Source organism: Pithys albifrons, chromosome 25 (assembly GCF_047495875.1).
Source record: "Pithys albifrons albifrons isolate INPA30051 chromosome 25, PitAlb_v1, whole genome shotgun sequence".
Taxonomy (NCBI): domain Eukaryota; kingdom Metazoa; phylum Chordata; class Aves; order Passeriformes; family Thamnophilidae; genus Pithys; species Pithys albifrons.
In genome coordinates, this window is record NC_092482.1 from 1,060,189 (window position 1) to 1,086,859 (window position 26,671).

Below are 26,671 nucleotides of genomic sequence, written 5' to 3' on the forward strand. Positions count from 1 at the left end.
ACTTGCCTCGTTTTCCCCACTGACAGTGGCAGCTGGAGGGCCCTGCATGTCCCCAAGTTGTCCCCTGGCCCCTCAGGGAGTGAGAAAAGGGATGGGAAGGGAGGGCTGCCCAGGGATGCCCCTTTCCATGGTGGGACCTCACCAGGCTTTGTCCGTGTCCTTGTCCTGGACATCCAGTGCCAGTGTCCCCATGGGGATCCCACAGGTCACAGGCAGAGCCAGGATGGGGCTGTGGCACAGCAGGGTCACACCATGGGGCCGGGGGAAACTGGAACACGCTGGGGATTCAGGAACCCCATCCTGCCCTGCCCTCAGCACCCCCTCCCTGTCCAGGAGCTGCTGAGGGGGCAGCTGGGGGTCCTGGGGGCACAGGTGGGATGGTGAGAGGTGAGGTGTGATGGGGGATGTGTGGCACTGCCAGAGCCTCATCCCTCCCCTGCTGCCCAGAGCCCAGCACACCCCTGGGATGGGGAAGCTGCAAAATTAGGTCAAAGCGTCCATTATTTAACAGAAACGGAGGAGCTGGAGCCAGGAGCTGGGGAGGGGGTGCCTGGGGGGCTGCAGGCCAGGAGAGGGGTAGGGGGCTACAGGGATGGGTCCCCACAGCCCTGGGGGAGGGACCAGGGGCACAGTGTGGGGAGGAGAGGGGACAGGAGCCAGAGCTGAACCAGAATGTCTTTATTAAAACGGCAGGAGATAAAGGGGTCCCCACTGTCCCCCCACTCTCAGGGAACCCTCCACCTCCTCTGCCCCAGCCAGTGCTGGACCCCGGGGCAGGGCTGGCTCTGGGATGGTTCTTCCTGCAGCCAGAGGGGCCCAGAAAGTTCCAGGGGGCTCCAGAAGGGTCCAAAGGAGTCAGGAACAGACATGGTCCACGGGTCACAGCAGGAGCAACACCAGATCCCAGATCACATGCCCTGGTGAAAGTGGGGCCAGGACCACCCACCACTCCCATCTGCAAAGGGGCTGGGGGGGCTGCAAAGGGGCCAGAGAGGGTGTTCCAGCTCCCACCACACAGATATCTCAATATATCATTAATAATATTAATATATTAAAAACATTAACAAAAACATCTCAGTCTGAGGGCCCCAGGGCACAACTTGACAAGTGTCCAAGGCTTTGGGAGCAATTTCCCTGCTTCTTCTCCAGCACTGAAATCCTGGGGTCATGGGGAAGGGGCTTGCTGGGGGAGGGCATGGCTAGTGCAGCCCCTGGGCCAGGATGCTGCCCACCAGTGCTGTGTCCTGCAGCCTGTGCTCCAGCGCCGCCTCCTCCAGCTTCAGGGACACCTGGGAGGGAGACAAGGGATGCTCAGCACTGTGCTGCTGGATCCTGCTGTGCTGCCAGGTCCCAGCCCCACCACAGGGCCCCAGCCCCACCACCAGACCCCCTCCCTGCCACCCCTGCAGTACCTTGGCCAGCCGGGCCTCTTTGGCTTTCTTGAGCTCGAGGACACCGTGGGACTCCAGGAGGGTGACAAGGGACAGGCACTCGGCCTGGTCGACAGCAGGGAGCTGCTGCCGCCGGCACACCTGGCTGTAGGTGTCGTGGAGCTGGGGAAGGCAGGGGGGTGTTACAGCATCAAACACACCCAAGGGAGACCCTAGAGAGACCCACCCGCTCCCCAGACCCAGCCCTGAGACGCTCCCACTGCCACTCACCTTGCCCAGGGTGACCTCGCGGGCGCGCAGGTGCCGGGCCAGCAGGAGCAGGGAGCAGAGCAGCACCTTCTGCTGCAGAGGGAAGGTGTCCTGGGCCCCCCGAGGCCCCCCTGCCAGCCGGTCCCCAAACACCTCCGAGAGCACCCGTGAGATGTGCAGGAGCCCCACGCGCTTGGGGACAGGGGACACTGCGGAGTCACCTGTGGGACAGCGAGGGGTGAGAAAGGGAGGTGGTGACAGAGAACAAGTGTCTCAGAAAGGGACCCCAGACCCCGATTAAGGCCAGCCCAGAGGTGGCCCCACCCAGGGTTTTGGCTCTTGGCAGCAGCAACAACTCACCCCCAGGCAGCGGCTTCAGCAGGGTCTGGCCTCGCACCTCCAGCTCCACCACCTCCACGGCACGCCTGGGGAGGGACAGCCCTGAGCACCGGGCAGAGGCAACCCTGGCACAGGGGAGCTGTGGGGGGCTCACAGGGGCCATGCCAGCCCCAGCAATGCCAGGTTTTGGGGCACACACTGACCTACAGACATCCAGGGCCTTGCGAGCGTCACCGGAGACCGCGGAGACCTTGCGGGCACAGAACTGGAGCGCGGCCGCGTCCAGGACGGGGTCACCGCCCACCTGCCGAGGCACCGGGGCCATCAGTGCTGCCCCCCGTGTGGGCAGGGCCCATCATGTGCCCCTGTGTCCCCACTTGCCCCTGCAGGATGGCAGAGCCCCCCATGTCCCATCTGTGTCCCCACCTGCTCCTGCAGGATGGCAGAGCCCCCCATGTCCCCTGTGTGTCCCCACCTGCCCCAGCCGCTCCTGCAGGATGCAGGTGAGCTGCTCCTTGGTGTAGGGTGGGAAGTGCAGCAGCTCAGGTTTGCCAGCCCGGAGGGCTCCCAGCCTGGCCAGGCTCCGAGCCGTCAGGTCCAGGGCGTTGGCCAACCCTGCAAGGTGAGGAGAGCAGGAGAATGAGGGCTCTGAGCTGAGCAAGGAGCAGGAGAGGGGTGCAAAAGCAACCTCCCTACCAGCCCCCCAAAACAGGAAGGATGCCCAGGGGGGCAGTGCCACGCTCCACACACTCACCCATGAGGACGAGCCTGGAGTTGGGCAGCCAGGGCCACTCGAAGAGGGTGTAGAGCACGTCCTGGCCTTTGCTCTCCAGCTGGTCCAGCTCATCCAGCACCAGGAGGCTGCAGGGAGAGCCCCAGATCAGCCCCTGCTCTGCCCACCCTCCCGTCACAGCACCCCAAAAGCAGGGAAAGCTGCTGCCAGGCTGCCTCTCCTGCCATCCAGGGGGACCCCACACCACCCCCAGGGTGAGGAACTCACACCATGGGCCCCTTGGCCGTCAGGTGCTTCTCCAGGCTCCGGACGTGCTCCCGGCCAGTGGCCGTGGGCAGCCCCAGGTGCTGTGCCAGGGCAGGGAAGACGCTGTGGGGGCTGCCCAGGGCCATGCAGTTCAGCACCACAGTCCTGCTCCCCGCCAGCTCATCCTGCAGGAATGGGAATGTTACCCCAGCCCTGAGCCGCTGCCCCCAGAGCAGCCCCCCAGGGCGGCTCCCAGCGTGGCACAGACCTTGCAGTCGAGCAGGACGCGGCTCAGACAGGCGGTTTTGCCGGTGCCGGGCGCTCCGGACACGTAGAGGCTGCCGGGCCGGCGGCCCCGGACGTGCTCCCGCAGGAAGCGGCGCAGGACGCCGATCTCGCGCTCCCGGCCCTGCAGCCGCTCGGGCACGGCCGCGTGCAGCACCTGCTTGGCCTGCTGGTAGCAGGTACCTGCCCAGGGAGGGACAGGGCTCAGAGGGGATATGGTGCTCCCGGGACCCCATCCCATCGCTATCCCCATCCCAGTCCCAGCTGTGACCCCATCCCTGGCTCTATCAACACATCCCTGTCCTCATCCCTGGCTACATCTCCATCCCTATCCCCCTGTCCATGCCCCATCCCATCTCTAACCCTATTCGTGGCTCCATCCCTATTTCATCCCCATCCCCATTCCTGGCTTCCTCCCCATTGCTACCTGTTTCCCTACCCATATTCCCATCCTTATCCCTGTATCCCTATCTGTGCCTGACTCCTATCCCTATTCCCACCCCCATTTCCATGCCCATCCACAGCCCCATCCCTGCCCACACTCACCCTCCTGCCGGAAGAGCCGGGAGCGCGGGTGCTGCCCGTGGACCCCCGAGCTCCGGAGGGTCTCCGGTCCCCCTGCCCGCGGGGAGCGCCCCGAGCTCTTGGGCGGCTCGGGGGAGCCCGAGGGGTCCCCGAAGAGCAGGCGGCGGCCCCGGTTCTCCTTGCTGCGCTTGGCCGGGGAGCCGGTCAGGGCCTGGGGCACGTTGCAGAGGTTCTCGTCACCTGCAGGGGGACAGGAGGTGGTGACTGGGCCGACCCCCCGGGGGCCTTTGTGTTCCATCCCCCCCCGGTGAGACCCCTGCAGGTCCCCAGGGGGGTGGGCAGCGAGGGCACTCACCCAGGCGCTTGCGGGGGCTCAGGGGCAGCGCTGTGGGGCTCGGGGGCAGCGCTGTGGCCCGGGCGGAGCGTGTGCCCGGCTCGGCCAGGCCGGGCTCGGCGGGGCCCGAGGCCTTGGGGCGCGGCGATGGGTCGGGGTCGCTCTTGGCCGCGGGGACGGTGCGGCGGCGAGCGCTCCTGGCGCGGGGGAAGCCGATGGTGGGCTGGCTGTGCGGGCCGCGGCTGCTCATGGCGGGGGCTGCGGGCGGAGCGGAACAGCGGTCAGGGGGCGATCCGGCCAGCGGGGGGACCCGCAGCCCCACAGGCAAGCCCACACCAGCCCCGCAGCCCTGGGCCCCATCTCCGCCCCGGTACCCCCGGCACGACCCTGGTCCCCGGGATCCCCCTCCGTGTCCCCCGCGATGTTCTCCGCCGGTATCCCCCCCAGGTGTCCCCCTCGTTTCTCCTCCCGCTCTTCCCCCCGGTGTTCCACTCCGGTGTCCCCTGCCGCTGTTCCTCCTCGTGTCCCCTCCCGGTGTCCCCCCGTGGTGTCCCCTCCCGGTGTCCCCTCCCGGTGTCCCCCGCGCTGCCCCCACTGACCTTCTCGCGCCAAATGAGCCCCAACTCCGCACTTCCCGCCACCAGGCCAAGCTGGCCCCGCCCCCTTCTCCCCATTGGCTGCTCTCTAACGCCATGACCAATCGCCGCGGTCGGAGGACGGACAGCAACACAGCAGCCAATCAGCGAGCGGTGCGCAGCGCGGCGCGCAAAGCACGCCGGGAAGTGAAGTTCGCTGGGACCGGGACTGGCGCTCCCAGTAAAACCATCCCGCATCCCGCGATCCTGCCTTCCCAAAGGTCCCAGTGCCACCAGTACCCCCCATCCTGCCTTCCCAATGGTCCCAGTGCCACCAGTACCCCCCATCCTGCCTTCCCAATGGTCCCACTGCCACCAGTACCCCCATCCTGCCTTCCCAATGGTCCCAGTGCCACCAGTACCCCCCATCCTGCCTTCCCAATGGTCCCAGTGCCACCAGTACCCCCCATCCTGCCTTCCCAATGGTCCCACTGCCACCAGTACCCCCCATCCTGCCTTCCCAATGGTCCCACTGCCACCAGTACCCCCATCCTGCCTTCCCAATGGTCCCAGTGCCACCAGTACCCCCCATCCTGCCTTCCCAATGGTCCCAGTGCCACCAGTACCCCCCATCCTGCCTTCCCAATGGTCCCAGTGCCACCAGTACCCCCCATCCTGCCTTCCCAATGGTCCCACTGCCACCAGTACCCTCCATCCTGCCTTCCCAATGGTCCCAGTGCCACCAGTACCCCATCCAGCCTCCCAGTACCAGCCTGGCTGCAGGCAGAGTGCCCTGGCCCACAGCCCCCCAGGGCCATCACCAGCCCAAAGAGAGAAAAGGGGTCCCTGGGTACCCCCCTCCACACAGACAATGCCTTTGACGTCATTTATCACTTTATTACTTTTATTTTAATGCAATTTCCAGCTCCTCTGATTCCTTCTGTCCCTCTCAAGAGGGTCCCTCACTCCAGGAGGGGCAGAACCGTGTTGACCCCTTTATTTAACCCAAAGGGCAGCGCTGGGAGGGCTCATCCTGCAGAGAACCCCCCCAAACACCCCTCACCCTTCACCCACATTGCTCCAACCTTGACAGGGAAAGGTCCATCGTCGTAGAAAAACCAACCCAACGACCCCAACCCGCTCGGGGGTGCAGCCCCCCGCCCTCCTCCCACGCACTGACAGGTACAGAGAGCTCAGGAACTACGTTAGTGGGACCCCCCGCGGGCACACGCACAGTCCGGCCGCGCCCACCCGGCGGGCAGGGAGTGTCTAAGGCAAAACGGCCCCCCGGGACCCCCCAGCACATCAGAACCCCCACTGACACCCCCCGGTGCCCCCCAGAGAATTAGTGTTTTCTTGTTAAAATGCTCAGTTTGGGGGTTTAGCAGTGAAAGCCCAGGGGACCCCATGCCCCAGCCCAGCCCAGGGAGGGAAGTGCCAGTTCTAGAGGGGGACAGGGATGGGGGTCCCCCTGACCCAGCACTGTTGGGAGCTCCCCGGATGGTCCCACTAACCCCACGCTCCGCTGGCTCCTGTGCAAAAAAGCAATGGGCTGGGTGGGGATAACAAGGCTCTCCCAGGATAACCAGGTTCCACTGGGAAAAAGAGGCTGTGCAGGGATAACAAGGCTCCCCTGGCCTGCCCCTGGCTCCCCCTCGCTCAGGGGGTCTTGCAGTGTGTCCGTCCCCAGCCCCTCTCCACGAGCCCCTCGGTCCCACCAGCCGGCACACGGCTCAGCCCAGAGTCCCGTGCCCAGCTCCCAGGCTGATCCCGACCCAGGATCCATGAGGAGGAATGAGGGCTGGACCCATCCGGGCTGCCATGAGGTCACTGAGTCCCGGGGGGTGCATAGATGAGGGTGGGCTGGCGGAGGGTGCCGGGCCGGGTGGGTTCGCTGGTCCTGGGAGCAGCAGAGCGGCCGGGAGTGTGCCATGCAGGATCCGGGGGGCTGGGGGGTCCGCTGAGGAAGGGGAGGGAGGTCCGTGTGTCTGCTCCGCAACAATCCACCTGCACAGCCCGGTTTCACCTGGGGATGGGGGGCAAAGGGGGGGCCCCGCGTGTAGCTGCAAGACAAGGAAGGCCGTTGGGAGTGGGAGCTCGGCAGAGCCGGATCCGGCACGTCTGCGCTCCCTCCTGCACACCCCCGCGCCAGCTGCCGGCCCCCCTTCCCTCCCTCCCCTCCCCGCGGAGAGCTGGAGCCTGGGATTTGCGCCTGGCAGCAGCAGCAGCAGCCGCACCGAGCTCGGGGCTTTTCAAACCCGCATTAAACATTCATGGCTCTAAAAATAAACGAGCATCCCATTCTCCCCGGAGTCTCCGCCGGGATCCGCAGCGCTGACGCACGGCACCAAGGGCACTTTGAGCTCTGCCGGGGCTGCTCAGGGCCCAGCCCAGGATATGTGCAGGGGCTGCTCCACCCCCAGGCCCTGTCCAGCCCCAGCTCCAGCCAAAGGTCCTCCAGGATTCCCCTCCAGCACCAAAGGTGCTCAGCGCAGGCAGGAACCAGCCCTGCGGCATTTCCCAGCAGGTGGGATGGGACATCCGCACAGCCCAGATTCCCAAATTCCCAGCCACCCCCGCTGAGCACAGCGAGCTGCCTTCAGGGCTCAGCACCCCAAGGAAAGGGGCTGGGCATCCACAGGAACGTGGCAGTGCCCAGGGCGAGGCCACTGCACCATCCACCCTGCTCGGGAACAAACAGGACCCCAAAGGCACAGGGATAGTGGGACACCCCCTCCCTCCTCCTCCTCACCTCCATCCCCTCCCCTCCTCCTCACCTCTGTTTGTTTTGCTGGGGTAGATTCTCTGGAAGTATTTATATTCCTCTGGGGCTGGGAAGTCTTCGACAGGATGAAAGGAGTATTTGGATTCAAAGTCATCTGTGGAGAAGGGGCAGAACAGGCAGGTGAGGGAAGGGGGGCACTGGGGGAGCCCAGCCAAAGCTGCGGGGCTCGTCTGTGAGGGGGATCCGTGCAGGGGTCCCACTCACCCAGGAATGCTCTGACGGTGGCGATGGAGTCGCGGTGCCCGTTCCGCACGGGCGGCGGTGGCGGTGGGGGCCCGGCCGGGGTTCTGGTGGGCGGCGGGGGGGGCTTGCCCCGGCTGGGGGGCTCGGCGGGGCCGTGCAGTCTGTAGGGGGGCGGGGGCGGGGGGGCATCGCGGCCCCCGTTCCGCAGCATGGGTGGGGGGGGGCGGGGGCGCTGCGGGGAGAGGGGGGTCAGCAATGTGGCACCCCCGGGGGGGGCAAACCCAAACCGCAGCCCAGGGATGTTCCCAGGTGTGCCCCGAGACCTCCCACTCGCTCCAGACATCTGCATTCCTCATCCCTCCATCAGCTGCAGTGCAGGGAGCAGCCAGCCCTGTGCCCCCCCCCAGCTCACCACCCACCCCGGGGCGCTGCTCCAGCCCTGCATGCTCCCAGCCCACGTTGGCCACAGGCCCCTCCACAGCAGTGGGGATCCGAGGAGCAGCTACAAGCCAGCACATCCCAGAGTCTGAGGGCAGCAGCTCCCCATGGAGCCCAGACACCGGCTGCCAGGACTGGAAGCCACATCCTCAGTGCCACTGAGGCGGTGACAGCACCCCCAGCCCCTTCTGACCCACCTCTTGCTCCTGCCCAGCCTCCCGCAGAGGCTCGGTGGCAGTTCGTGCTCCTCATTAGCCTAATTACAGCTGGGCTGACAGCGCAGCTCCCCAGCCGTAGCTCCAAGGAGGGATTCTGGCAGGGCCGGGAGGACGGAGCGGCTTGGCCGGGGCCCAGGCGGGAGCTGCGGTCTGGACACGGAGCCCAGGAGTGCACGGGGGGGCACCGGGGCACAGCCAGCGCCAGCCCCGGCCACGGGGACACACTCCCGAGGGCAGCACCACGCAGGGAAGGCTGCCCCCTGCTCTGCCACAGCTTTTTGTCACCCACCCGGGACATTTAGGGGAGCAGAGACAGACTGTACAGCTCTGCTGTGTTCTCACCTCCCACCCAGGAAAGCACATGGACCTCACGGGCAGGAGCTGCCCAGCCACAACCCACTGTCAACACCAGGCTGGAAGGAGCCGGATGGACTTGGGACATGACCAAGGACATGTGTTAAACATGACACCACAGCTACTGCTCCACTCAGCCCCTACACCACGGGCCGAATCACAGAACCTTTTAGGCTGGAAAACACCTCCAAGATCATCAACTCCAACCTGTGACCAATCCCCACGATGTCAACTAGACCAGAGCACTGAGTGCCACAAACACCTTCAGAGGCAATGACTCCACCACTTCCCTGGGCAGCCCCTTCCAACATACAGTCAACCTTCCTGTGAAACCTCACTGTGCCCCCGTCCACTCTTCCCACCATCTCTCACAACCCCCCAGGGACCCCCACGGCTGTCCCCGGGCACGACAGAGCACACGACTCTTACCTGCTCCGCGGCTCGGGGGGTCTCTGGCCGGCGGGGGGGGGCGGTTGCTCTGCAGGGATGGGGAGGCAGCAGTGGGTGGTGGCGGGGCCAGACCCCGCAACGGGCCCGGCGCCTTCCTGTGCAAGGAGTTGTGTCTCTGCGGCAGCTCCGGGGCCAACTCGCTGCCGGGACTGGAAGGGCCGTTGGGGACACCGGGGGGCTGCCGGTAAGGGGGTGGTGGTGGGGCGAGAGACTGGCCCTGAGCCCCCGACCCCGTGCGGAGACTGACTGGGGAGGGAGGGGGCTTGATGGGCGGCGGGGCGGGGGGTCCGTCCCTGCTGCCGGGCAGGCGCTGTCCCGGGGTGGGCGGCAGCGGCTTCTCCCGGTTGTAGGGCGAGGCCTTGGCGTGCGCCGGAGGGGGTGCCGGGGGCGCGGCGGCGCGGCGGCCGGGCGGCGGGGGCGGCGGGGCCGACGAGCTGTGCTTCATGCCGGTGCCGCCGGCGGGGCCGGGCCGGGACAGGTCGGGCAGGGAGGGTCTCTGCGTGCGCGGCAGCTCCGGCGGGGAGCCCCGGCTGCTGTCGGCATCGTCCTGGGGGCGGCTGTTGCTGGCCGGCACCGGGGGCCTGGGGGCGGCTGCTCGGCAGCCCGGCACTTGCAGGGTTTGTTTGGTGCAGCTGTCTGCGGGGAGGAGAGCTCGGTGAGGGGCCGGGAACGGCACAGCGGCAGCTCCATGCCCTGACCCTGCAAAGAGCAGTGCCTGAGGAGGGCCAGGCCACACAGATGTCTGGCACAGGCAGGAGCTGGCACTGAGCACAGCCACACACACAGCTCCTCTCTCACCACTCTGCTCTCTGATCACCACAGAGAAACACTCAGCAACACATGCTACTCCTGTGCACTCAGAGAGGTCCATGTGTAGGACACCGTGGCACAGGGAGGGCACAGCCGGCCTGTGCCACACATGCAGCGTGATTTGGGGTCCTGCCTCTGAGCAGCTGAAACCCCCAGGGCAACACGGTGAGATCCTCAGCCCCCTCCTGCCTGGGGCCCTCCCTGGGACTCCCGCACTGACCACGGGCAGGGGGCTGTTACCTGAGCTGTCCTTGGCTCCCACGGGTCTGAGCTTGGGAACGCCGCCTTGGAAGAGGCCACCCTTGGGCTGGATGGCAGCAGAGCCGGAGCCGTAGCTGCTGCCGCCGCTGCCCTTGGGCTCTGGAAGGAGGGAGGCAGAGAGGTTAAGCCTGGAATTATCTGCTCCTCCAATGAGGAGCTGCTGGGAACCAGATGGGTGAGCGCCCTGACGGGCACGGCAGTGCCCAGCGTGGGGCCGGGAGCCTGCTGGGGACTCACTCTCGAGGATGGGCGCGCTCCGGTCATTGATTTGGGTCACTTTCCTGAGCTTGGTCCCTTTACAGATGTCCTGCAGGAGGGCCCCGCGGCCCCGCTGCTCCTCCCGGCTCAGCTTCGGCGGCTCCGTGTTCGCCTGGGGACGAGCAGAGCTCAGCACCATCCCTGGGCACCCCGACCCACAGCACAGCCTCAGCCCTGCCCCACATTCCCACCCACGGCGCACCCACAGCCAGCCCTCTCCAGGACCAGCTCCTCTGGCAAGTGGCCCCACGAGGGGACAGGCCATCTCCCGCCCACGAGGTGCCCCCTACCTGACTGAGGGTGGGGGGCGGTGGGGGGCCGGGGGGCGGCGGCGGGGGAGGAGGGATCGGCATCCTGGCCCGGCTCCGGCGGCTCCGGCTGCTCAGTGCTGGGGGCAGGCCTGGGCACTCATGCCTGCGGGAAGGGAGGAAGGGCTCAGGGAAGGGAGGGAAAGCCTTCGGGGAAACAGCCCCGGGGTACTGTGCCCGTGCCACGTGCCCGGAGCTCCTTCGGGACAGCAGCCGGATCTGCGCTCCCAAGTTCTCCCAACACCTGGAGCAGCCGGTCCCAAAGTGGGAGCCAGCACAACCCCCACCCCAAATCCCCAGGGCCCCCACAGAGCCTGGAGACAACACCCAGGATGTGTCCCATACGAGCACCCCACTCAGCAGAGCAAACCCGGCCGAGCTGATCCACACCATCCATCCAGCCCCTCCAGCTGGAGAACGCTCCATGTGGGAATGTGACAGGAGCCCACTGGAGGCACGGCCAGCCCTGGCACACGGCCCCAGGGCCTCTCTGGCCACAGCCAGGGTAAACCTGCCAGGCAGCTCCGTCTGGAGCAGCAGGAGCAGCGTAGGGATGTCCCCAAACTTCCCCAACACTGCATCAATAACCTTCCAACACTGAAGGTTCTCTGTGCCCCACAATTCCAGAGCCCCCCAGAGCTCCCTAAGCAGGCAGGGAAATCAGCTTTCCCAGCATGAATCTGGTGACGCTCCAACCCACCTCACCAGGAGCCCAAAATGAACCTGTCTGGCACCACTGCTCACCTGGAACAGCTCCTGGGGCCCGGCAGCTCTGGCTGGCACTGGAGACAGAGCACAGGGGGAGCAGGGACAGGAAGAGGACCCTGAATCACCGGGATGTCACAGCTCCCTGGCAGGCTCGTGCCACTGACAGCAGCACTCAGGTAGGGCCATCCTGCAGCACCCACTCAGGGAATTGGAATGTGGTGACTGGAGGCCTCACTCACCACATGGAGAGTCCCAGGAGGCAGACCCAGAGGCAGGGGACAAATGTCCCTCTCTGGGCCAGAGACATCTTTCCCTCAGGGAAACCTATTCCATAGTCCCTAACGGGGACCACAGCACCAACAGGAGGCAAGGACAGGGCAGTTTCACACCTGACACTTCCCATTCCTGACCTCAGACCTGGAGGGCAGCGATGGAGGGCACAGAACAGTTCCCACTGCTGTGAAAGTTCCTTTGGGACCCGGGTTTGTACCACGTAGTAACAACCAGATCCCTTCTCAGACACATCTCCTGCTGGATAAACTACAATCTACTGATTCCACGAGACACAGGTCCATCCTCACCTGTCAGACACTCCTGAGGTGTGAGAACAGGAAGCAGCAGCTCCCCTGCCCTCGGGAAGCCATCAGGTCAGGGAAACAAATAAACACAAAAACTGCCTTTCCATGAAAATCAGCTCTTCTACCCAGTGAGAATTCCTCAGCTAGAGCCTTGTTGGGAAGGCCTTCCTCCCTCTGTGTCCTGCCATTTTCCATGTCCCCCAGGGCTCCCCGTTCCCTGGTGGAATGCCCTCCCCTGACACACACACACGTGGTGCTCCCTCACTCCAGCTCCAGGCCTCACATCCACGTCCCCCAGTCCCTCTGGACACTCTGCAGTCGGGATCAACACTGGCAAACACACCCAGCCGGTGCCTTTCCCACCAGAGCAGGACCACAGACGGCTCCCAAGGTGCTGGGCTGGGACGTGTTGGAACAGGAGTGCTTTCCCTGTGCTCATTCCCACCCCTCAGCGGGATCTCAGTGGGCACAGCACGAGCTGCTCCGGGCACAGCCCGGCCGTGCCGGATCAGCTGCCCCAGGGAATTAGAGGGATCCAGCTGAGGAACTGCCAGGTAAGGAGAGACTCCTGACTGGGGCTCGTGTGTCACAGCCCTGAGCCAGCACCGGAGCCGTGCCAGGGCCGTCACCCGCGGCAACGTCACACACCACGTCCCTGCTCCAGCTGCTGACTCCCGGGGTGTGACAATTCCCTCGGTGGCATTTGGGGTCACAGGAGCCACCGTGACAGGGACACATCAGCCCACAGACAGACAGAGAGACAGGGGCTTGTCACAGGGTCACACCTTGTGCCCTGCTGACCCCCACGGACACCCTGCGACAAGCAGAGCAGCTCCAGACAATCCCACAGGGACAATCCCACGGGGACAACCCCACAAGGACAATCCCATGGGGACAATCCCACGGGGACAACCCCCAGGGGGACGATCCTACAAGGACAATCCTACAAGGACAATCCCACAGGGACGATCCTACAAGGACAATCCCACGGGGACAATCCCACAGGGACAATCCCATGGGGACAACCCCACAAGGACAATCCCACAGGGACAATCCCACGGGGACTTGTAGGACGAGGTGGGTATTTCTCCAAACACACCACAAGTCACCATCTCCCCATTTCTAAGCGAAACCTGCACTCGGATCCAGGCTCTGACCTAGAAGAGCAAGAGGAGGGGAGGGAAGAGTTTAAGCTAAAGCAGCTTGAGGATAAACTGGAGCTGAATTCCCGAGAAACAGGTCATTCCGTTTGAGCACACGGCCCCATCAGGCTGGGGATTAACAGCAAAGGTCACTTTGAAAAACCAAAATCGAGAGGCCCCGAACTCAGCACGTGGCTGGGAAAAGCCGAGAGCTCCGGGTGGGAACGCTGCCTTTGAAATACAGCCTGGACCTTTCATGTGCAAGAAGACAGACCCAGCTGACACAGATTAGGGAGACACAAGCTAAATCCTCCAGGAAAAGAGAAGAGGGGGGAGTTCTCCTCCCAGCACTGCTCAGGACCCCTTCCTGCCTGGCAAAGCCATCCCTGGGAACAACACTCCGACTTCTCCTTTGTTCCTCCTGACCAGGATCCTTTCCCCAAGACACATCAGAGCCTCTGAGAGCTCCCTGTGACAGACGGGAAAGTGGTTGGGAAGAGCTGAATCCAGAGACACCAAGGATCAAAGCTGGGCCGAGGCAGGAGGGGCAGCTTTGCACAGTGCCTTTGCTTTTCCAATCCAGACCAAGCCCAGGAGAGCTCTGAGCAAAGGGGGAGGAAAACAAGGTGTGAAAAGCTGTTCCTTGGGAGGAGGGAGAGATCAGGAGACTGAGGCGACCCCGGGGAAAGCTGCTGTGCCCACCAGAGCCACAGACTCCAGAGCAGAGTTTTGGATCAGCACCTCCCTGTCCTCTGGGCTCAAAACACCATTAGACCCCCAGAGTTTGCCACTCAGCGGCCCCTTGTCCCCTAAAACAGCTGGATTAGGCAGATCCGGCCCGGCCAGGGTGACCCCACATTCTCCAGGTGTTTTTCAAGTCCCCCTTTACCACGGAGAGTGCAGGGATCTGGAACTCCTTCCCCAGCAGCAGCCCCGACCCCTCATCCCGGGGATTGCTGCTGGAGCAGCACAGGCAGCCATGACCTTCAGCCGCCCATTTCCTCACTTTTCAGGGGGATTTGGGCTCGGGCCGGATTTGTATTTCTCATTTGCAAGCCCGAGCCGCAGCGCCTCATCCTCAGGGAGGCTTTGAACTGCAGATCAAGAGGAATTTCCAGCCTCTGATGTCGGCGCAGAAATGCGGCCGCACCGGTTTGGGAACGACTTCCAAGGCCGGACTCTCCACCAGCCGCCCCCGCGCCTTTATCTTCCCCCTCTTCCCATCCCAACCCGCAGCTCCCCTTCACCCCCTCCCGAGTTCCGCGCCCGTCCCCGCAGCCCGACATTCCTGCCTCTCCCGCCGCGCTGAAGATGCCACATAAATAATTTATCCTGAGCGACAGCCACCGCAGATTTGAGGTCACTCAGCCTTTTAAAGTCCCCTCAGCACGCTCGGCCAGCTCCGTGTGGAGCATCCCAGCCCTGCGTCAGACAGACAGACACACAGACGGACACACGGACGGACACGCTCCGGCCCGCGGCATCCGGGCGCTCCCTGGGAATTGTTAACGACCCGCGGGCTCTGACGAGGCGTTTTTATCAAAACGCTCAACTCCAGAGTTTCTGAGTCCTCAGGGACGGATTCCACAGCCTCAGTTTCCCCATTCCCAGTTTCCCCATTCCCAGCCTCAGATTCCCCACCTCCAGTTTACAGCCTCTATTTCCTCATCCACAACTTCCAAATCCTGTTTCCCCATTCCCACCTTCCATAGCCTCAGTTTCTCCAATTCCAGCTTCCACAGATCATTCCCAGCTTCCAGCCTGTTTCCCCATTCCAATTTCTCCAGTTCCAGCTGCCACCACCTCAGTTTCCCCATTTCCAGCTTCCACAGCCTGATTTCCCATTCCCAACCTCCAGCCTGTTTCTCTATCCAAAACTTCCACAGCCTCAGTTTCCCCATTCCCACCTCCCAGCCTCAGTTTCTCCCTTCCAAGCTGCTTCCACAGTCTCCATTCCCCATCCCAGCCTTTCCCATTCCCAGAAACAAAACCCCCAGGCCAGGCTTGTCCCTGCCCCGAGCTCATCTCAGGTCACTTGCAAGAGGAAACCTTTAATCAGGAGCAAAGGAACCGTGTCCTGAAATTCGGCTGCACCAAAGGGAAAAGCAGGAAAAGCCCGTCCCGCGAGGCTCAGCCCTGCCCGGCTCTGCCCCTTCCCGGGAAGGGAGAGGTGCCACACCGGGGGCTGGGCAGGAACCGCTGAGTATTCCAGCGGGAGGAAGCGGCGGCAGACACGGCAGGCTGCGATCCCGACAGGGATATCCCGACGGAACGCGATCCGTGGGCGGGAAGGCTGTCAGAGCGTGTGCGGGGAGTCGTGGATGTGTCTCCCTGGCTCCCATCCCTGGAGGTGTCCAAGGCCAGGCTGGAGCAGCCTGGGATAGTGGGAGGTGTCCCTGCCCATGGGGGGGTGGCACTGGGTGGGCTCCGACGTCCCTCCCGCCCAAACCCCTCCGTGGCTCCTGACACTGCCCGCGGTCACCCCCGGCCTGTCACAGCCCACCGACCCCTCCCCACCCTCCTCCTGCGCCCCCAAAGAGGGTCCCCCTCTCCAGACCGGCCCCAGGGTGGGGGTCCCTGAGGTGCCCCCGGGGTCACAGTGGGGGTCCCTGAGGTGCCCCCGGGGTCGGGGCTGAAGAGTCAAGGGCGACATTGTGGGGACACCCACGGGGGGCGCGGCGCGAAGGGGTCCAGGGCTGAGGCCTCAGGGCCGCGTTTCCGCCGGTTCCGGGCACACCCGGGGGGAGTCCCGGAGGGTCCTGGCGAGGGGTCCCTGAGGTGCCCCCGGGGGTCAGTCTGGGGGTCCCACCGGGGTCAGGGTGGGGCGGCACCGGGGATCAGTGTGGGGGCTCCTGCCCCCCAGCCCTGCCGGGTCCTGGCACTCCACAGCCGGCCCCGGGGACCCCTCAGCGCGCTCGGGGACCCCTCGGTGGGCCCGGACACCCCCCGAGCCCCGCGCAGGCCCCGCCGGCCCCGGGCCCCGCACAGGCCCCACACGCCCACCGCGACCCGCCGCACTGCCCACAGCGCCCCGCGGCCCCGAGCCCCGGCACCCCGCGGTCCCCCGAGCCCCGGCCCGGCCCCTCGTCCCCCCCGGTGCCCCCGGGCCCCGCCGCTCACCCACCCGCGGCTCCTCCCGCCGCTTCCGGACCCGGCCCCGGCGCCGCCGAACGAAATGGCGGCCGCGGCCCCTCTGCGCCTGCGCTACACAACAGGATGTGGGCGGGGCACGGCGGCGGCGCGGCGCCATGATGGGGAGGTCAGGCAGCCATGGGGGAAAGGGCAGGGGCAGCCATGTTGGGAGGGTCAGCGCCGCAGGGGATGCTCCCGGTGCCGCCGAGTCCCGGAGACCGCAGGGAGAGCGGCGCCGCAGGAGAGACCTTCCATGCTCCGTGTTGAGCCGCCGCTGCAGCCGCGAGGTGCTGCGACCGAGCGCCGCTACGACGCCACCCGTGCGCCATATTGAGAAGGGCACACGGAACGCCATGTCCGGAAGGTCAGTGGGCAATGCTGTTTGTCGCCATGTTGAGAAGGTCACGCAGTCCGCGTGCTCCGCCATCTTGGGAAGGTCGGATCCGCCCTCGCCCTACCGGGACCGTGACGTCACCGGTAGCGCGGCTGTGACGTCACTCCCCAGAATTACGTCATCCCCTCGTATGACATCAGAGACGGGCGCCGGGACAGACTTTTATTGGGGCTCCTCACCCCTTCCGGCTTGTTTTGGTGGGGGGAGGGGTTGGGGGTTTTTTTTGCCTTTTTTCCTCCTTTTTCTTAAAAAATAAATGTACAATTCCAGGCCGTGCCCGGTACAAAATATACACGTCTGGGGGGGGCTCATACAAAAATAGAGGGGGCGGGGGGGGGGTCCCAGCAGGGGAGGGGCGGGGGATGCGCTGGGGGGCCCCAAACCCACCCACCCCCCAAAGGGCAGGGGCAGCACCCGCGGCCGGGGCTGGCAAAGTGCGTCAGTGCTGGGGGCACCGGCCCGGGGGGGCCTGGGGGGGTCCCGGGGTGGGGATCCCAATTTGGGGTCCCAGGTTGGGGGTCCCAGTTGGCGGTCCCAGGTTGGGGTTCCATTTTGGGGACTCCAGGTGGGTGTCCCAGTTTTGGGGTCCCAGTTGGAGGTCCCAGTTTGGAGTCCCATTTTCTGTGTCCCAGTTGGGGTCCCAGGTTTGGGTCCCAGTTTGGGGGTCTCAGTTTGGGGTTCCAGTTTTGGGTCCCAGTTTGGGGGGTCCCAGTTTGGCTCCCCAGGCCCCTCACTGGCCGCTGGGCTCCAGTTTGTAGGAGAGCTCAAAGAGCAGGTTCTGGTTGTCGATGACCTGGAGCTGCCGCACGTAGGCCTTGGTTTGCAGCTGTGCCGGGGACGCCTCCAGCTCCAGGCCTGGGGTGGGAGGGGATGGATGGGATGGGATGGGGTAGGATGGGGTGGGATGGGGTGGGATGGGGTGGGGTGGGATGGGACGGGATGGGATGGGACGGGGTGGGATGGGAGGGGATGGATGGGATGGGATGGGATGGGATGGGATGGGATGGGGTGGGATGGGACGGGATGGGATGGGATGGGATGGGATGGGGTGGGATGGGGTGGGATGGGGTGGGGTGGGATGGGGTGGGATGGGGTGGGATGGGACGGGATGGGATGGGACGGGGTGGGATGGGATGGGATGGGATGGGACGGGATGGGACGGGACGGGATGGGATGGGAGGGGATGGGAGGGGACGGGATGGGATGGGATGGGATGGGAGGGGATGGGGTGGGATGGGATGGGATGGGATGGGATGGGATGGGATGGGATGGGATGGGATGGGATGGGAGGGGATGGGATGGGAGGGGATGGGAGGGGACGGGATGGGACGGGATGGGATGGGACGGGACGGGATGGGACGGGATGGGACGGGAGGGGATGGGGATGGGGATGGGGATGGGGATGGGGATGGGGATGGATGGGGATGGGGATGGGAACAGGAATGGGAGCAGGAATGGGAACAGGAATGGGAACGGGAATGGGGCAGGAAATGGGAACAGGGATGCAGGAGTGTGGGAGTGAAGGGACACAGGACACGGATAAAGAGGTGTGAGGATGAGGATGGGGGTCCATCCACGTGCCTGTCCCTCAGGACCAGCACTGGGGGTTCAGGGCTGGGTGGGACCCCCTCCCTCCCCCTCCTCGGGACCCCCGTGTGTCCCCCCCACTCACAGAGGGGGCGGCTCCGGTACTTCCTCACAGTCCTCACTTTCTCAGCGATGCAGTGCTGGGGCAAAGAGAGACCCCAGAGTCATCCCTGGTCCCCTGGGACCCCACCCAGACCCCCAGGGACCACTGACCCCCCCAGGACCCTCCTGCACACCTTGCCCCCCCCCCCCCCCCTCAGGGCCCCCACCCCACAGGTCCCGTTCTGCACCCAGGGGATCCTGAACCCCCATCCACCCCCAGGCAGGGGACCCCCAGCTCCTCAGGGGGTGCCCCCTCCCCTGCCCTCACCCTGGGGGTCCCTCAGCCATGTCCCCCCCCACACCCACCAGTTTCTCCACGTTGACCAGCCCATCCAGGAGGGTCTTGCTGCCTTCGTGCAGGAAGGTCAGATCTGGGGGGAAAGAAGGGTGAGGGAGGTCCTGTGGAGTCCCAGCAGGACCCTGACCCCCCTTGGGACACAGGGACCCCCTGAGCCCCCCTCACCTTTGAGGATGAGTGGCACGAAGGGGATCAGGGGGGGCTTCATCTTGGCCAGCACCTCTCGGTAGGTCTTGTGGTTCCTGCAGGGATCCTGAGGGGATTGGGGGGTCAGGGTTTGGGGGGATCCCTGGGGGTGCCCTGGTGGCCACAGGCACAGGGTGGGTAGACTGGGGAGGGTAAGGACACCCCAGGAAGGTGCCCTGCCCACCAGCTCCCCAAATTTCCTGGGGGGCCCTGGGGCCCCCCCAACTCCCACAGAGCCCCGACATCTCTCACCGTGAGGTTCTCAAACTTCCGAAACAGGTTCTTGAATTTCCCTGGGAGCTTCTGGAAGACAAATTGAGGGGGTCCATGAGCATCCACTCACCTGGGGGGAGTCTGGGAAGGCTCAGGAAGGTCTGGAAGTACCCAGGGGAGTCAGGGAGCACCCGAGGGGGGTCAGGGTCCCCCAAGCCCTCACCTCCCAGGTGAGGCGCAGGCGGCTCACGGCGGCGTTGTTGAGGCCGATGACGATGGCATAGAAGGAGAGCATGTCCTGGTTCTGTTTGCAGCTGGGGTGGGGAGAGCGTGAGGGGCGGGCTGAGCACCCCCGGGACCCCCCGAGCCCCTCCCCGGCCCCCGGAGCCCCTCCCGAGCCCCCCGAGCCCCTCCCCGGCCCCTCGAGCCCCTCCCTGGTAAGCCCCGAGCCCCTCCCGGGACCCTCCGAGCCCCTCCCCGGGACCCCCCGAGCCCCTCCCGGGACCCCCCGAGCCCCTCCACTCACATGGCAGCGATCTTGATGAGTTTCTTGAGCAGGTGGGCGCGCTTGCCCAGCCCCTCGCAGAGCAGCAGCTCCGTGCCCACCCAGTGCTGCACTTCACTGCAGCGCTGCAGCAGCAGCTCCAGGTTCGCCGTCTCCCGCCGGCCCCGCTCCCCGTGGAACACGTAATCCACGAATTCCAGCTGCCAGGAGGGGGGAGACAGCGTGGCATCAGAACCCCCACCACCACCACGCCCCCCCCCCCCCGAGCCCCCCACGCCCCCCAGACCTCGTGGATGCAGCGGAAGAGCTCCCAGTGGAAGGCAGTGAGGTGGTTGGCCACGTCCTCGGGCTCGGCGCGGTGGATCTCGGTGTCCCCCGGGACCACCTGGATCTCCTCGGGCAGTGGCACCTGAGAGGGGGCACAGGGATGGGGATGCTCGGGGGGTGCTGCACTTCAAGGGTTGCTGCAGCACGGGGGGGGCACAGGGTGGGAAATCGGGGTGGGAACACGGGAGGGGAACACGGGAGGGGAACACGGGATAGGGGAAAACACGGGATAGGGGAAATGGGGTGGGAGCACAGGGGTCCTCTCTTTTCTGCACAGGGCTGGGGAGGTGAGGGAGGGGGTCCCTGGCAGGGGGTTCCCTCCTGGGGGGTCCCCAGCACGGAGCTCACCAGGGAGTCGAAGGTGTCCCTGGTGCAGGCGAAGAGGTGGCTGTTGATGCCCAGGGTGGTGAACACGCACTCCTCGCTGGGCTGCAGCACGGCTTTCTCTGCCATGGGGCACAGGACGGGGGTCAGCACCTGCCGGCCCCCCGGCCCTGCCCGCAGCCGCCCCGGCCCCCCTCGGGCACCTCCTGACGAGGCCATGGTGACGAGGATCAGGGCGTCCTCGCGGGCACTCTGCTCCTCCGAGTACTGGAGCTTCTCGGTGACCGAGGCCAGGATGTCCTGCACCGAGGCCGAGAGGCGGCTGCGGATCGTGACGTACGAGTGGTCGGGCAGGTACACGCGGCAGAAAACTGGGAAGAGCGGAGGGGTCAGCGCCGGGCACGCCCCGCCCCGCGCCGGGCACTGCCCACCGGGGAAACGGGGGCACGGGGCCCCTGCAGCAGCCAGCGGGTCACACAGAGAGGGGCCCCCGGCCCCACCCTGGTCACTCACTCTCGTCAGAGCCCCGAAACGCCACCCGGGTCTGCAGGCACGAGTCGATGCGGCGGAAGTGCCGGAACAGCGGCTTCACCTGCTTGTTCGGCGGGGGGGTCTCGTCGGCCACCCTGGGGGGACACAGGGCAGGGGTCAGGCAAGGCCCTGGCACCCCTGGGGCTGAGCCCCGAGATCTGCTGGGTGCCCTGGTGGCCCCCACCCAGCGCCTTTTCATGGCAAGGAGGTCGGCCAGGAGGAGGGCACGGGGAGGGGGCATAAGGGTGCAATGGGGACGGGTAGAGGGCTGGGCACGGGCAGGGCATGAGGGTGCGGTCAGGAGGGCACCGAGGTGGGCTCCTAATGAGCCAATAGTCCCCAAGCACCTGGGTGTCCCCAAGGACCACAAATCCTTGTCCTTCCTGGGGACCTCTTGACCCACAGTGAGCCCAGTGCCCCAGGACCCCCTGACCCACAGAGTCCCTCAGGATCCCCTCCCCTTCCCGAGGACCCCCTTTTCCCTCCTCACTTGAGCTCCACAGTCTCCACGAGCTGGTGCAGCTTGAGGATCTCGTCCTCCAGGTCATGGTAGAGGGACGTGTCCTTCATGATGAGCAGGTAGAGCTCCTGGAGGGAGCGACAGGGGTCAGGGCAGGGGCTGAGGGGCCTGCGGGGGCACGGGAAGGAGACACCCACCTTGATGACCTTCCCGGCGCTCTCCTCCTCCTGGAGCAGCCCCTTGTAGGTCTCGAGGAAGTGCAGGAGCACGGCCAGCACCGCCCGCTTGCGCTGCAGCCCGGCCCCCTCCTCCCAGCGCGGCGCGGCGCTGCCCGCCGCCAGCACGAAGGTGGCACCGTTAAGGAGGTGCCACGGCAAGGAGGGACCCCCGGCCACCCCCCAGCACCCGCTGCACTCGGGGACCCCAGTGAGGGTCGTGGTGCCCACCCAGGGGTGCCCGCCTTGTACCCAAACCTGTAGCCCACCCTCATGCACCTCCATGCCCACCTTCATAGCCCCCCACGTGCCCACCCACATGGGCACCCCAATTCCCTCCTTGCTGCTCCTGCGAGCCCCCCATAGCGCCCTGCTGCCCCCCCATGTCCTCCTCTTCCTCATAACCCCAACACCCACTCTCGTGCCCATTCTTGTACCACCCTCATGGCACTCTCCTGCCCACCTTGGTGCCCACCTGGTCCCACCCTCATGTTCACCGTTGTACCACCGTCATGTCCCCTTCATGACACCCTTGTGCCCACCTTCATTGCACCCTGATACCCTTCTGATGCCCAACCTCGGACCACTCCTCACTGCGCCCTCGTGCCCTCCCCGTGCCCAGCACTGTCCCCCTCCCTGTCACACCCTCGTGCCCCCTTTTTGCCCCCAGGATATTGTTGGTGCAGCTGCTGCAGGAACCGCTCCGTGGGCAGGAACAGCGAGTGGGTGAGAACGATGTCGTCCAGCAGCGACTCTGGGGGCGATGGGGGGGCAGGTGTGGGCACCCCACCCCGCACAGCCCCCTGGCACCCCCCGGGCCCCCGGCGGGCGGGAGGGCGATGGCACCGATGCCAATTCCGGGGTGACACCGGGAGAAGCCGAGCCCCACGCGAACCTCCCCGCGCCGGGGCTGACTCAGGGCCCGTCCCAGCCCCGGGGCAGCCGGGCCGGGCAGAGCCGGTGCGGGGGCAGAGCCGGTGCGGGGGCAGAGGCGCCGGCGGGGCGGCACCGGGGCCGAGACTCCCGGCACAGCCGCGGCCCCCGGGAGAGCCGCGGGCACGGCGGGACACGGCGCGGGGCAAACCGAGGCGGGAGCTCGGGGCACAGGGGCCGGTGCCACAGCCGGGCTGTGCGGGCCAGCACCGGCGGCACCACCCTGGGCAGGTGTTTTGGCACGGCCGGGTGAGCCGAGGGGTTGGTGCTGCCGTCGGTGCCCGGTGGAGGCAGCACCAGCCACGCTGGGACCTTCGGACGAGGCACCGCTCGCTCGCCCGGCACCAGCGCAACCCTCGGGCCGAGCAGGGGGTGCCCAGGGGGCTGTGCCCAGTGCCCCGGGGACAGTGTCCCCATCCCTCTGCAGCCCCCAGAGCCACAGGAACACTTTCCCACCGCAGGACCCCCGCGCTGGCTCCTGCCTGCCCCGTTCCCTGCCAGCCTGGGCACTGCCGGGCCTGGCAGCGTGTTGGTGCAGGCAGGGCCTGGCACTGCCAGTCCCAGCTCGCCCCTACCTGAGGGCTCCTCATGTCGGTGTCTATGCCCAACCCCGGCCCTGGCATTGCTGGATCAGGGGCTGGTGGTGGCTGGGGGTCCCTAATAGGGGGTCCCCGATGTCCCCCACTCCCAGCAGCTGAACAAGATTGGCCTGAGTAGGAACCCTCGTGGCGTGGGAACCTCCCACCCACCTGCACCCAGCCTGGCTCCCACCCAGCTCTGGCACCTGGGCACGGGCAGCCACGGTGGGACAGCACTGGGGGGACCTGTGCCAGAGGGAAGGGGTGTCCAACTGACCCTCCCACTGCAGCTCCCGTCGGGACTAATTTTAGCACCGGGAGGATGTTCAGGACCATCCAAGCGGGAGGTGATGCTGCAGTGGCTGCCGGTGCCCAGCAACCCCCAGCCCTCACCGGACTGGCGCTACCACAGGGTCCTCATTCCCCTGCCAGCCCCTCCACCGCAGTGTCCTGCCCTGGAGGACCCCTGCCCACCCCGGGAGCTCCTGCCCACCCGAGGAACTCCCGCCGCCGCCGCCGCCGCGGGTGCCCTGCCCCGGCGGGGACCCGGCCCTGACCTTGTCACCCCAACCCGACACGGCAGGACCACCCGCTGCTCCAGCGGGAACCGGGTAGGGGGAACCGGGGCCCTCCACCCCAGCGCCCACCAGCGCATCCCCCCGCAGGCCGCCCCCGACCTTCCCCCGCGCCGCCGCATCGCCCCCCGCGCTCCCCGCGCCCCTCCCGGGCATCCCCGCAGCCCCTCCCGGGGATCCCGCAGCCCTTCCCGGGCATCCTCGCAGCCCCTCCCGGGGGTCCCGCAGCCCCGTACCTGCCCCGCAGCCCCTCCCGTGCGCAGCCGCCGGCAGCCGGTCGAGGAGCGCGGCCAGGAGCCGCTCGGGGGGCGCGGGCGCGGCGGGGGCGCAGCCGCAGCCGCAGCAGCAGCGGGCGGCGGGCGGCGGCTCCGGGCTCGTCGGCTCCCGGTCCCGGTCCCGGTCGCGATCGCCGCCCGGTGACGGTTCCTCGGGGGAGCGGAGCGGTGCCTCGGGCGGCCGCAGCTCCAGCCAGCGGCCCTCGCCCCCCGGTAGCGGCCCCGCCGGCCCCGCCGGCTCCTCGGGGGAGGCGGCCGGGCACGACAGGCTCTGCCGCCGCGGCCCCGGCCCCGACCCCGGCCCCGGTACCTGCCCCGAGGGGGCGGCGGGGCGGGCGGGCAGGTGCGAGCCCGGCTTCTTCAGTAACTTCTCCAGCGGCTTCATGGCCGCCCGGGCGCGGCGGCGGCGGCGGCGGCTCAGGGGCCCATCGGCGGCAGCGGCGGCTCCGCTCGGGCCCCGGCGCCGCTCCCCGCCCGCCCCGCACCGGCTGCGCTGCTCCCGCCCCGCACCGGCCCCGCCGGCAGCGCAGCCCCGCCCCGGTACGGCCCCGCCGCCGCCGCCCTGGGCACCTGCCCGCCCCTTTCGCCGCACCGCCACCGCCCCCAGCCCCGCCAACGGCACCTGCCCGCCCCCTCCCCGTGCTCCGCACCGAACCCACCCCGGCGCTGCGGTGGCACCGGCTCGCACCGGGGCACGGTCACCGCCCGCCTTCCCCGCAGCCCCGCACAGGTGATGCGTTACACGCACCCGCGTCATCCCCCGTGTCTCCCCCGCGCATCCCCCGGACACGACCACGCGCCCCCCGCCACCGGGGGGACACGGGGCGCACAGCCTGTCACCGCCCTCCTGTCACACACTGCGACCCCCCTGCCATGTGCTGCCTTACCCCCCTGGCACACCCCGTGCCCAGTCCCCCCGCGCACCCACAGCCCCCCATGCCAGCCCAGGGGCACACAGGACTGTCCCCTCCATGCTGTCCCTCGCCAGGGTCCCCATCCTCAGGTGTAGGGTGACCCACCCCCGCCCCCCCTGCTCAGCTCTCTGCACCCACCGCGTCGTGGGAAAAGGACCCCCCCTTTGGCACCCCTGAGGCCGCGTCCCCCCGCGGGCAGGGCGGGCAGGTCGGGCTGCCTGCCAGGCCGGAACGGGCCCGGCGTGCCAGGGCAGGTGTAGGGGCAGGATGGAAGGGCTGCCTGGAACTGAGCAGGATGCTGAGCACCCACCCGCGGGATGCTGAGCACCCATCATGCCCATGCCCTCTGCCCCTGGCCCACCTTGCACTCTCTGGGCACAGCAAGGGAGGGCAGCAACACGGGAACAGCCCCTGAGCCCCCCAGTCCCCACCTGCGGGTCCATCCCCTGCAAACCCGTGGTCCCGCAGCAGACCCGGGGTGGGACGGTGACAGTGGCCAGGGGGGACGCAGTGGGTGACCCGATGGCCTTTGCTGGGCTCTGCTCCCTGGGGCATTCGGGGAGGGACGGAGGGATGGGGTCCTGGCAGCTCCTGCTTTGTTCCCGCTTCGCCTCCACCCGGCAGTTGCCTGGCAACTCCATCCATGCGGCTGCCGGAGAGCGGCAAAACGTCCCCGCGTCCCCATCCGGGGCTGCACGAGGCCCTGTAGGGATGGGATGGCACAGCCTGGCACGGCATGTCCGTCCTCTGTCCCTGCAGGTCCCAGTGCTCAGACCCTCCACACTGCCCCCAACACCCCCAAACAATCCCACGCTGCTGAACTCCTCCATCCCCTCTGCCCGGGACATCCAGACGAGGATTCCCAGCCCCAGACTCAAGTGGTGCTTTTGCCTGGGCTGCAGCCACGGGGAGGGGCTTCTCCCGGCAGCAGGAGGGGAAACTGAGGCACAGAGAGACCCTGCTGGCTGATGGCAGTGGGGCTGCACTGGGCCACACGGGCAGGAGGAACCCGGAGCACTGTGCCTTGCCAAGGGCGATGTTTCTCCTGGGAAAGGTGTCCCACATCCAGCCTGTCCCAGCCCCTCTCCCAGCTCGGCAGGGACGGGGGCACTGCTGGCGCAGAGAGAACTATTGGCTTAATTAATTTGCTGTTATTTCTCCTAACGAGCTGGGATCTGGAGCGGGCGCTTCCCTGGGTTGGCAGCCGCCGCATTCCCCCGCCCCGAGCCGGGGGTGCGAAGCCTCCAGGCACCGCTCAAAACAGACCGTGAGTAGGAGGGAAAAATTACACCCCGGGAAAAATCCCTCCCCGTGCCAGCGCCTTAACCCACTTCCCAGCTGCAGCACTGGGAGAGAGGAGCTGGGTGTTTGGGGAAGGTGAGAGCCCACCATGGCAGCCCCCCTACAAGGGGCTGAGTGGAGCCCTGGATCCCTGGGACCTCTGCCAGGGAGGAGAACTGAGGCAGGACTTGGGAGGGACAGGACAGCATGGCAGCAGGGGGAGGAGGATGATGCCTCCTGCCTCTGCTGCTGGAGGGGCTCTGGGACCCCACCCCACCGCCAGGGTAGGAGCTGAGCACTCCCACCCTGCTGTGGCTGTGAGGGCAGGAGCTGGGGAGAGTTGCAGGGAAGAGGAAAAGGGGGTGGGATGCAAAGGGAGGAGTTGGGGTCTCTCTGGCACTGCCAGCATGGTTCCCCCTGCCCATCCCAGCTGCAGCTGGGCAGAGCCCACCACAGTGCTCCCTCCATAGCATCAGGGTGGGCACAGGAGTGGCATTCAGGCCCCCCCACCCCGTTTGGCGTGGGCAGGCAGGTGGGGGCTGGCGGAGGTGGCGGCAGCCGAGGCGGAGGCAGCGCGGCACAGAAAGGCACGGGCAGCACCTCCCGCACCGCCAACACACCAGTTGGTCCTTTCCCGGGAGCCAGCGAGGCTGGGGGAGAGGAGGGGGCTC

The 26,671-nt window shown here is 66.7% G+C and overlaps 3 protein-coding genes across 5 annotated transcripts; all 3 read right to left on the reverse strand.

Moving 5' to 3' along the window:
* Window positions 1-669: 669 nt before the first annotated feature.
* Window positions 670-4,356, reverse strand: CDC6 (cell division cycle 6). The gene is made up of 11 exons (XM_071577367.1): window positions 4,124-4,356; window positions 3,790-4,008; window positions 3,227-3,426; window positions 2,980-3,143; window positions 2,734-2,840; window positions 2,455-2,594; window positions 2,183-2,283; window positions 2,001-2,065; window positions 1,662-1,861; window positions 1,413-1,553; window positions 670-1,289 (listed from the first exon to the last, which is right to left on the reverse strand). Exons 1-11 carry the CDS (start codon window positions 4,350-4,352, stop codon window positions 1,200-1,202), a joined length of 1,656 nt encoding a protein of 551 aa, XP_071433468.1. The 5' UTR covers window positions 4,353-4,356; the 3' UTR covers window positions 670-1,199.
* Window positions 4,357-6,613: 2,257 nt separating this feature from the next.
* On the reverse strand, window positions 6,614-16,365 carry WIPF2 (WAS/WASL interacting protein family member 2). Of its 3 annotated transcripts, XM_071577370.1 has the most exons (9): window positions 16,295-16,365; window positions 10,725-10,848; window positions 10,414-10,546; window positions 10,156-10,275; window positions 9,085-9,741; window positions 9,048-9,049; window positions 7,667-7,877; window positions 7,455-7,556; window positions 6,614-6,740 (listed from the first exon to the last, which is right to left on the reverse strand). In XM_071577370.1, exons 2-9 carry the CDS (start codon window positions 10,785-10,787, stop codon window positions 6,700-6,702), a joined length of 1,329 nt encoding a protein of 442 aa, XP_071433471.1. In that variant the 5' UTR covers window positions 10,788-10,848; window positions 16,295-16,365; the 3' UTR covers window positions 6,614-6,699. The 3 variants fall into 3 exon arrangements, with proteins under 3 accessions (XP_071433471.1, XP_071433469.1, XP_071433470.1); XM_071577368.1 differs by lacking the exons at window positions 6,614-6,740; window positions 9,048-9,049 and having other exon boundaries at window positions 7,467-7,556; XM_071577369.1 differs by lacking the exons at window positions 6,614-6,740; window positions 9,048-9,049 and having other exon boundaries at window positions 7,467-7,556; window positions 16,291-16,354.
* A 472-nt stretch (window positions 16,366-16,837) lies between these two features.
* Window positions 16,838-24,327, reverse strand: RAPGEFL1 (Rap guanine nucleotide exchange factor like 1). The gene is made up of 15 exons (XM_071577569.1): window positions 23,767-24,327; window positions 22,120-22,198; window positions 21,427-21,577; window positions 21,260-21,357; window positions 20,752-20,864; window positions 20,442-20,609; window positions 20,263-20,360; window positions 19,874-19,996; window positions 19,609-19,787; window positions 19,306-19,396; window positions 19,122-19,172; window positions 18,849-18,936; window positions 18,692-18,756; window positions 18,369-18,423; window positions 16,838-17,551 (listed from the first exon to the last, which is right to left on the reverse strand). Exons 1-15 carry the CDS (start codon window positions 24,188-24,190, stop codon window positions 17,427-17,429), a joined length of 1,908 nt encoding a protein of 635 aa, XP_071433670.1. The 5' UTR covers window positions 24,191-24,327; the 3' UTR covers window positions 16,838-17,426.
* Window positions 24,328-26,671: the final 2,344 nt, after the last annotated feature.

Bases quoted from the DNA above. Each gene is read 5' to 3' on its own strand.
- CDC6 (XM_071577367.1), bottom strand. From the start codon at position 4,352: ATGAGCAGCCGCGGCCCGCACAGCCAGCCCACCATCGGCTTCCCCCGC. The intron at 3,427-3,789 runs GTGAGTGTGGGC...CTCCCTGGGCAG, and splicing joins CCGGCTCTTCCGGCAGGAGG to GTACCTGCTACCAGCAGGCC. The intron at 1,554-1,661 runs GTGAGTGGCAGT...TGCCTTCCCCAG, and splicing joins GCGAGGTCACCCTGGGCAAG to CTCCACGACACCTACAGCCA.
- WIPF2 (XM_071577370.1), bottom strand. From the start codon at position 10,787: ATGCCGATCCCTCCTCCCCCGCCGCCGCCCCCCGGCCCCCCACCGCCC. The intron at 10,547-10,724 runs GTAGGGGGCACC...GCTCGTCCCCAG, and splicing joins CGCCCCCCACCCTCAGTCAG to GCGAACACGGAGCCGCCGAA. The intron at 9,742-10,155 runs GTAACAGCCCCC...TCCTCCCCGCAG, and splicing joins GGGAGCCAAGGACAGCTCAG to ACAGCTGCACCAAACAAACC.
- RAPGEFL1 (XM_071577569.1), bottom strand. From the start codon at position 24,190: ATGAAGCCGCTGGAGAAGTTACTGAAGAAGCCGGGCTCGCACCTGCCC. The intron at 19,173-19,305 runs GTGAGGGCTTGG...TTTGTCTTCCAG, and splicing joins GCCTGCGCCTCACCTGGGAG to AAGCTCCCAGGGAAATTCAA. The intron at 18,937-19,121 runs GTGAGAGATGTC...CAATCCCCTCAG, and splicing joins GGAAGTTTGAGAACCTCACG to GATCCCTGCAGGAACCACAA.